Source organism: Periophthalmus magnuspinnatus, chromosome 4 (genome assembly GCF_009829125.3).
Source record: "Periophthalmus magnuspinnatus isolate fPerMag1 chromosome 4, fPerMag1.2.pri, whole genome shotgun sequence".
Taxonomy (NCBI): Eukaryota; Metazoa; Chordata; class Actinopteri; order Gobiiformes; family Gobiidae; genus Periophthalmus; species Periophthalmus magnuspinnatus.
In genome coordinates this window covers 32,895,503-32,905,475 of record NC_047129.1, presented here as the reverse complement: position 1 = coordinate 32,905,475, position 9,973 = coordinate 32,895,503, and the positions used below count along the sequence as shown (strand labels likewise).

Genomic DNA, 9,973 nt, shown 5'->3' with positions numbered 1-9,973 from the left:
GACTAAACCAGGACTGAGCCAGGACTAAACCAGGACTAAACCAGGACTGAACCAGGACTGAACCAGGACTGAACCAGGACTGAACCAGGACTGAACCAGGACTGAACCAGGACTGAACCAGGACTGAACCAGGACTAAACCAGGACTAAACCAAGACTAAAGCAGGACTAAAGCAGGACTAAATCAGGACTGAACCAGGACTAAAGCAGGACTAAATCAGGACTGAACCAGGACTGAACCAGGACTAAATCAGGACTGAACCAGGACTAAACCAGGACTGAGCCAGGACTAAACCAGGACTAAACCAGGACTGAACCAGGACTGAACCAGGACTGAACCAGGACTAAACCAGGACTAAACCAGGACTAAACCAGGACTAAACCAAGACTAAAGCAGGACTAAAGCAGGACTAAAGCAGGACTGAACCAGGACTAAATCAGGACTGAACCAGGACTAAAGCAGGACTGAACCAGGACTAAACCAGGACTAAACCAGGACTAAACCAGGACTAAACCAGAACTGAACCAGGACTAAACCAGGACTAAACCAGGACTAAACCAGGACTGAACCAGGACTAAACCAGGACTAAACCAGGACTAAACCAGGACTAAACCAGGACTAAACCAGGTCTAAACCAGGTCTAAACCAGGTCTAAACCAGGTCTAAACCAGGACTAAACCAGGTCTAAACCAGTACTAAACCAGGACCAAACCAGGACCAAACCAGGACTAAAGCAGGACTGAACCGGGATTAAAACAGGACTAAACCGGGACTAAAGCGGGACTGAACCAGGACTAAAACAGGACTAAAACAGGATTAAACCAAGACTAAAGCAGGACTGAACCAGGACTGAACCAGGACTGAACCAGGACTGAACCAGGACTGAACCGGGACTAAACCGGGACTGAACCAGAACTGAACCAGGACTGAACCAGGACTGAACCAGGACTAATCCAGGACTGAACCAGGACTAATTCAGGACTACATCAGTATCAGTATCAGTATCAGTATTGAGAACATTGAATCTATTTATCATCAGTGAATAATGCAAATCTGTGCTCAAGTAAAATCAGTTACATGGATAAAATGTACTTCAATACAAGTACTGCCTTCAAAATTGTACTTAAGTAAATGTGAAAAGTACACAGGCGCATGGACAACAAAAAGTGACACAGTGCTTCTTTAAAAGTGAGTGTAAAAGGAGTTATTTTGGTTTTCTTGGTGGCGTTGGACTCATTAGCGGCTGAAAACACCTCGGTTAATGTCACTTTTGGAGCCACTTATTACGAAGAAAACCTGGAAATTACTTTTTGAGCATTAGTCCCACTGCCAAAACTGCGTCGCTTCATTATTTATTTTATTATGATTAAAAAGCGCAGAGCCGCACGAGGCCGGTGGGAGGATTTATTCAGCTGAAACATGTGACAGGCCAAACAGTTTGTCACCCGAGTTCAGGCACTTTTCAAGGCTTTTTCTGACTCTTTTTTTATTTGTCAGACTCTTTTGTATTAGAGTGGAGCTGCCCCCTGCTGGTCAATGAGAGAACAGCGGGCTGACGCTGCATTATGTAACATTACATTTACTTCTCATAAATCGTCTTTGGGATTAAACTTGATTATTGGTTTAAGGAAAAGGCTGTGCTCTAAAACAGTTAAAGCTACAGTTAAAGCTACAGTATGGAGCTTTTTAAACAAAAACAGCATGTTATAGGTTTATTTTCCTGCAGCTACGTTAAGAAGATCCAAGCTGGTTAGTAGAACCAGGACTAAACCAGGAATAAACCAGGACTAAACCAGGACTAAACCAGGACTAAAATCAAGACTAAACCAGGACTAAACCAGGACTAAACCAGGACTAAACCAGGACTAAACCAGGACTAAACTCAAGACTAAACCAGGACTAAAATCAAGACTAAACCAGGACTAAAATCAAGACTAAACCAGGACTAAAATCAAGACTAAACCAGGACTAAAATCAAGACTAAACCAGGTCTAAACCAGGACTAAACCAGGTCTAAACCAGGACCAAACCAGGACCGAACCAGGATCAAACTAGGACTAATCCAAGTCTACATCAAGACCAAACCAGGACTAAACCAGAACTAAACCAGGACCAAACCAGGACCAAACCAGGACCAAACCAGGACCAAACCAGGACCAAACCAGGACCAAACCAGGACCAAACCAGGACTAAACCAGGACTAAACCAGGACTAAACCAGGTCTAAACCAGGACTAACCAGGACTAAACATGTACTAAACCAGGAATAAACCAGGTCTAAACCAGGACCAAAGCAGGACTAAGTATTGAAAATCAAATACATGAGAATATAAAACAAATTACTACCATTTAATGTGGAAAATCACAGTATATTACACAAAGAACGAGCGTTTTTATTAACATCATGGTATCGGTATCGATATCGAGCATCAAATCTCCTTTAGTATCGAAATAGAGTTGAACATTTGAGCATCGTGTGAACACTACTAAAACCTGGTCACATAAGTGTTTGTGTTTACTAGTACAAACGTCTTATTAAACGCACATTCATCAAACTGGAGCGGTCGGATTCTCAGCAGATTCCGGTCCAAATAAAGGCGTTTGTGCTGACGGCGAGCGCGCGGGGAAAGGGCAGACGCTGCGACGGAGGTGAGCGAGGTGAGCGAGGTGAGCGAGAGAGCGAAGAAACCAACGTGACCCAGTTTAAAGGCGTCCCGCTGCTTCACCGGCGCAGACAAATGAGACCGCACGAGGCCTCTGCGGGACAATACCGAGGAAAAAAAAAACACTTCTGTTCCATTAGCGCGGCGGAGGAGAGAAACGCCAGACACAAGCATACCTCAGGTTAGACTGTTCAACGCGCGGAACGTCGTCAGGGTTCAGATTTAACAAAAACTCTTGCCTAGGTTATTTTTTTTGTATTTAAGGGAAGTTTATCATTTTATTTCCTGGTTGGATCTGCATTTTGGATGGATTTTTTTGGACCTCCGTAGCCTGGCTCTGACCGGACTGTCTCCAGACTGATCTCCGTTCTACACGTCAATCGGGGGACGGCTCTGACTCGAAAACATCAGAACGTCCGAACAAATACTTCACTCTGATTGGTCCAAGCGTCACGACCGCAAAAAGTCAAACTAGTCAAATCCAGAGACGGCAAAAGTTCTTCTTCTCTCGTCTCGATTTTCACTAAACTTAAGTCTGTGTTTCTGTCAGAGTCGCCGTGTTGTTTGGGTTTGTTCGCCGCTGGCCTCCGCCCAAACCGCAGCGCTGCCCTGTGATTGGTCAGTCTCCAAACCACTGGTGGTTTATGAACTCACAGATTTGTAAGAATTTATCTGGAGAGAAAAGCTACAATTTTGTACTTTTCTTATTTCCAGAATATACAAGTATATATTTAGAATTTAGCAAATTAACATCTCTCTTACTTAGTTTCCCCCTCTTTACCCCTCTCTCGTTTCCTTACACCTCCCCCTTGCTTCCTTACCTCTCTCTCTTGCTTCCTTACCTCTCTCCCTTGCTTCCTTACCTCTCTCCCTTGCTTCCTTACCTCTCCCCCTTGCTTCCTTACCTCTCCCCCTTGCTTCCTTACCCCTCCCCCTTGCTTCCTTACCCCTCCCTCTTGCTTCCTTACCTCTCCCTCTTGCTTCCTTACCTCTCCCTCTTGCTTCCTTACCTCTCTCTCTTGCTTCATTACCTCTCTCTCTTGCTTCCTTACCTCTCTCTCTTGCTTCATTACCTCTCCCTCTTGCTTCCTTACCTCTCCCCCTTGCTTCCTTACCTCTCCCCCTTGCTTCCTTACCTCTCTCTCTTGCTTCCTTACCTCTCTCTCTTGCTTCCTTACCTCTCCCTCTTGCTTCCTTACCTCTCTCTCTTGCTTCCTTACCTCTCTCTCTTGCTTCCTTACCTCTCTCTCTTGCTTCCTTACCTCTCTCTCTTGCTTCCTAACCTCTCTCTCTTGCTTCCTTACCTCTCTCTCTTGCTTCCTTACCTCTCCCTCTTGCTTCCTTACCTCTCCCCCTTGCTTCCTTACCTCTCTCTCTTGCTTCCTTACCTCTCCCCCTTCCTTCCTTACCTCTCTCTCTTGCTTCCTTACCTCTCCCTCTTGCTTCCTTACCTCTCCCCCTTGCTTCCTTACCTCTCTCTCTTGCTTCCTTACCTCTCTCTTGCTTCCTTACCTCTCTCTCTTGCTTCCTTACCTCTCTCTCTTGCTTCCTTACCTCTCTCTCTTGCTTCCTTACCTCTCTCTCTTGCTTCCTTACCTCTCTCTTGCTTCCTTACCTCTCTCTCTTGCTTCCTTACCTCTCTCTCTTGCTTCCTTACCTCTCTCTCTTGCTTCCTTACCTCTCTCTCTTGCTTCCTTACCTCTCTCTTGCTTCCTTACCTCTCTCTCTTGCTTCCTTACCTCTCTCTCTTGCTTCCTTACCTCTCTCTCTTGCTTCCTTACCTCTCTCTCTTGCTTCCTTACCTCTCTCTCTTGCTTCCTTACCTCTCCCTCTTGCTTCCTTACCTCTCCCTCTTGCTTCCTTACCTCTCCCTCTTGCTTCCTTACCTCTCTCTTGCTTCCTTACCTCTCTCTCTTGCTTCCTTACCTCTCTCTCTTGCTTCCTTACCTCTCTCTCTTGCTTCCTTACCTCTCTCTCTTGCTTCCTTACCTCTCTCTCTTGCTTCCTTACCTCTCTCTCTTGCTTCCTTACCTCTCTCTCTTGCTTCCTTACCTCTCTCTCTTGCTTCCTTACCTCTCTCTCGCTTCCTTACCTCTCTCTCTTGCTTCCTTACCCCTCCCCCTTGCTTCCTTACCTCTCCCTCTTGCTTCCTTACCTCTCCCTCTTGCTTCCTTACCTCTCTCTCTTGCTTCCTTACCTCTCTCTCTTGCTTCCTTACCTCTCTCTCTTGCTTCCTTACCTCTCTCTCTTGCTTCCTTACCTCTCTCTCTTGCTTCCTTACCTCTCTCTCTTGCTTCCTTACCTCTCTCTCTTGCTTCCTTACCTCTCTCTCTTGCTTCCTTACCTCTCTCTTGCTTCCTTACCTCTCTCTCTTGCTTCCTTACCTCTCTCTCTTGCTTCCTTACCTCTCTCTCTTGCTTCCTTACCTCTCCCCCTTGCTTCCTTACCTCTCTCTCTTGCTTCCTTACCTCTCTCTCTTGCTTCCTTACCTCTCTCTCTTGCTTCCTTACCTCTCCCTCTTGCTTCCTTACCTCTCCCTCTTGCTTCCTTACCTCTCCCTCTTGCTTCCTTACCTCTCCCTCTTGCTTCCTTACCTCTCTCTCTTGCTTCCTTACCTCTCTCTCTTGCTTCCTTACCTCTCTCTCTTGCTTCCTTACCTCTCTCTCTTGCTTCCTTACCTCTCTCTCTTGCTTCCTTACCTCTCTCTCTTGCTTCCTTACCTCTCTCTCTTGCTTCCTTACCTCTCTCTCTTGCTTCCTTACCTCTCTCTCTTGCTTCCTTACCTCTCTCTCTTGCTTCCTTACCTCTCTCTCTTGCTTCCTTACCTCTCTCTCGCTTCCTTACCTCTCTCTCTTGCTTCCTTACCTCTCTCTCTTGCTTCCTTACCCCTCCCCCTTGCTTCCTTACCTCTCCCTCTTGCTTCCTTACCTCTCCCTCTTGCTTCCTTACCTCTCTCTCTTGCTTCCTTACCTCTCTCTCTTGCTTCCTTACCTCTCTCTCTTGCTTCCTTACCTCTCTCTCTTCCTTCCTTACCTCTCTCTTCCTTCCTTACCTCTCTCTTCCTTCCTTACCTCTCCCCCTTGCTTCCTTACCTCTCTCTCTTGCTTCCTTACCTCTCTCTCTTGCTTCCTTACCTCTCTCTCTTGCTTCCTTACCTCTCTCTCTTGCTTCCTTACTTCTCTCTTGCTTCCTTACCTCTCTCTCTTGCTTCCTTACCTCTCTCTCTTGCTTCCTTACCTCTCTCTCTTGCTTCCTTACCTCTCTCTCTTGCTTCCTTACCTCTCTCTCTTGCTTCCTTACCTCTCCACGCCCAGTTCCTTGTTGATCTGTTGAACAGACACGATCACTTTCTTCTGGACGTTCTGACGCAGTTTGAAGTAGAATTTGTCTCTGTCTTTAGGCACTGAACTGTGAGGAGCAAAGAGAGACACCACAAACACAAAGAAGTGTTATTAATGTGATAGTAACAGGGTAAATGTTTGTGTTAATGTGATAGTAACAGGGTAAATGTTTGTGTTAATGTGATAGTAACAGGGTAAATGCTCATGTGTTAATGTGATAGTAACAGGGTAAATGTTTGTGTTAATGTGATAGTAACAGGGTAAATGCTGGTGTGTTAATGTGATAGTAACAGGGTAAATGTTTGTGTTAATGTGATAGTAACAGGGTAAATGCTTGTGTGTTAAACCTGATCATTCTGTTTCGTGACTAGACCCACAGACTCACTGTATAAACACATCTGCACTTTATCAGTTTTCATTTTTGTTGCCTCCTTCTGTATTTCCAGACTCTCAAAGTCACTTTTTGATTTCATGCCTTATTCTTTCACTCCACACAAAGCATCTACTGCAGCCACAGCTGCCCTGGGGCAGACTGACAGAAGCGAGTCTCTCAATCTGCACCATCGGCCCCCGTGAAGTGTCTGTCGCAACAATTATTTTGCTACTATAGAGGCCCCTGTGGGGCCCAGAGGACGACCCAAGTCCAGACCCAGCTCTGCTTCAGACGAGATCAGGCTTTGACCTGGAGACGTGGCCAAAAAAACTTTATTTGCTGCTGATAATAACATATTTACTTTTTTCACATTGCACTGAAAAACATGTGCCCTTACTGTCGGGGGCTTGCATCTCCACAAACCTGACTCCTGCCTGGAGGAGGGTCTCCTCCTGCTTGTTTCCATGGAAATGTTGCTCCTTTGGTTGTAATATTCCATAGTTTGGCATAAAATGTACCTATCTGTGTGGACAGTGAGTGTGATTTTTAACTTTCTACTTCCCTGGAATCAAGGACATGATGAGCCTCCTCCGTAAAGTCACACACTGTCTCTTTAAACACAGACTGCAGCGTTGCAGTCTTCAGTACCTGTAGTTCCCTTTGCCGTCGTCCTCCTTGATGTCCAGAGTCACACTGAAGTGGTACAGGTCGCTGTCAGAGGGGGCGCTGGGGGTCTGCTCTCCTGAGTCTGCAGGTTTAGACGAGCGACGGAAAGCAGTGGAGAAGCTGTACAGGATCCGACTGACCTGAGGAAAACAACGACAATACACGTCACAAAGAGAAAAACTACAGGAAAACACATCAGAAAGAGAGAAAAACTACAGAAATACACATAAGAAAGAGAGAAAAGCTGCAGGAAAACACATCAGAAAGAGAGAAAAAAAACACAGAAATACACATCATATTTACAAATGTTGAGCCTGATCGTATCTATTAGAGGTTAGACCAGTGGTTCTTAACTTGGGTTCGATCGAATCCTAGGGGTTCGGTGAGTCAGTCTCAGGGGTTCGGCGGAGGTCAAGACACACACCCGACTCATATGATTTGAGGACTGCGAGCGTCTCCAGAAGTCGGCCGTGTCTTAATTTGACAAATGCACCCTTCGATTTGCCTGTCGAAGTACCCGCCTGACTTAACTGCGCCGTTATTTGGTGAATTGAGACACAGCATGAGACACGGCCAGAGTGATGCCCCAGCGTTGACTGGGAGGATCCCAGCGACAACTGCGCTCTGATTGGACGTCTTCGAGGGACCACGGAAGCACATTGCCGTAATGACAGTAACATATTTAAATGTTATCTCATGCCTCTGCTTTGACATGAATTTACATGAAGCACAATCGGTTGTGGAGTTACGGTTTGTGTTAAAATGTAAAAAATAATAAATAGCATACAATAAGTTTATTATTATAATACATAAGGTTAAATAAAATAATTTCAGTGTGGTAGTGTTAAAAAAGGTCATGTCTTTGTGAAATGGTGTGTATATAATTTGTTGTGAGTTGATGCACTGTACTGGTTTTATTCTTTGAACACAGTGATGTTGATGCTCGGTTCATTTTTTGCACCAGTAAAACACACGTGTCTTGAATTTGAAAAAAGTCATATTTTATTTTTCAATAAAGAAGAGTTTGGTGAATGTGCATACCACTGGGTTAGACTGTTTAAATAAATGGACAGAGCTGCTCGCCGCTGTGTTCCAAACAGGAAGTGACCATGGGCGCACTTCTGGCTCCATCGGCTCCAGTTCACTTTACGTTACAAAACTATTGCCCCTCTCTGTGTCACTGCTGCTCATCAGACGTGTCATTTTTGTCTTAAAATATTCATATTAACCTTTAATTTATTTATCTTTTTACAAGACAAATTAATTTCTATTGTCAAAAAAAACACATATTTTACAAACATAACAGTCATTATTATTCTAACAGGAGGTCGTTTTCAAATTGGAGAAACAACAGCGCCATCTGCTGGTTCTGTTGTGCAGCTTCTACTGGGCCAAGGATAAGTCACATTTTCTTACAAATTGGTTTTATTTTAGGTATGAACAATAAAAAAAAAACAAAAGAAATAGCAGATTTTTTTGGCAATGGCATTTAGATTTGGAAATATTCAGTTTCTGTTCAAATGTCGTATTTTAAAAACTCGCAGGAGCTTTAACGTTTGAGAGAAGAATGAAAGAAAAACCAATGAACTGATAAAAGAGCCTAATGTATTTCATGTTTGTACAGTGCAGATGGAGTTTGTATGATTCTGTAGTTTGCAGTGATAATTACTGTAGTGTGATTTTGGATTTTAAACTGCTCGTAGTTAAACCTGAGCTGGAGGTCAGAGGTCAGAGGTCAGATCGTTCTCTGGTTTATATTAAAATCTCTGTAATCACTGGGTTTATCTTCATGAAACTAAAACTGTTCAGCGTCTGCACAAATGAATCAGGTGAATGTGAAGGTGAATTTTCCACTTCCGTTTTAAAGATGGTGCTGTGTTTAATGAAATCATGTTAAATTAATGTGGAAAGTTCGGGGGCTTTATTTTATTTTTTTGTCTGAAGTTCAGCATTTGAGTATTTTCTCTGGTGATTTCTTTAAAAACTGTGAAACTCCCACAATGTTATGTCAACAGAATCGTGTCAAATCAGGACTGTTGCCATGGAAATTAACAATTTAAAACAGAAAATTATATCTTTGGAAAGTCCTCAAAATGTTGCATACAACAGAAAACTGAAATAACTGAGTAAACCGGGACTAAAGCGGGACTAAAGCGGGACTAAAGCAGGACTAAAGCAGGACTAAAGCGGGACTAAAGCGGGACTAAATCAAGACTAAATCAAGACTAAATCAAGACTAAATCAAGACTAAATCAAGACTAAATCAAGACTAAATCAAGACTAAATCAAGACTAAACTGGGACTAAAGCGGGACTAAAGCGGGACTAAAACAGAACTAAAACAAGACTAAACCGGGACTAAATCAAGACTAAACTGGGACTAAACCGGGACTAAACCAAGACTAAACCAGGACTAAACCGGGACTAAACCAGAACTAAAATGGGACTAAATCAAGACTAAACTGGGACTAAAACGGGACTAAACTGGGACTAAAACGGGACTAAACTGGGACTAAAACGGGACTAAACTGGGACTAAAACGGGACTAAACTGGGACTAAACTGGGACTAAATCAAGACTAAACCGGGACTAAACCAGAACTAAAACAAGACTAAACCGGGACTAAATCAAGACTAAACTGGGACTAAACCGGGACTAAACTGGGACTAAACCGGGACTAAATCAAGACTAAACTGGGACTAAACCGGGACTAAATCAAGACTAAACCGGGACTAAACCGGGACTAAACCGGGACTAAACCGGAACTAAACCGGAACTAAACCGGAACTAAAACAAGACTAAACTGGGACTAAATCAAGACTATACCGGTTTAGTAAACTAAACTGGGAGCAAACTAAGACTGAACCGGGACTAAACCAGGGTTAAACCGGGACTAAACCAGGACTAAACCAGGACTAAATCAAGACTAAAT

General features: G+C 43.9%; 1 protein-coding gene across 1 annotated transcript in view; it reads right to left on the bottom strand.

Moving 5' to 3' along the window:
• Positions 1-9,973, bottom strand: part of rabgap1l (RAB GTPase activating protein 1-like) — a 181,936-nt gene that overhangs the window by 152,122 nt on the left and 19,841 nt on the right. Inside the window, exons 6-7 of the mRNA XM_055221068.1 lie at positions 7,025-7,182; positions 5,963-6,070 (exon numbers count right to left, since the gene is read on the bottom strand). Coding sequence (XP_055077043.1) covers positions 5,963-6,070; positions 7,025-7,182 — 266 coding nt within the window. The remainder of the gene's footprint in view (positions 1-5,962; positions 6,071-7,024; positions 7,183-9,973) is intronic.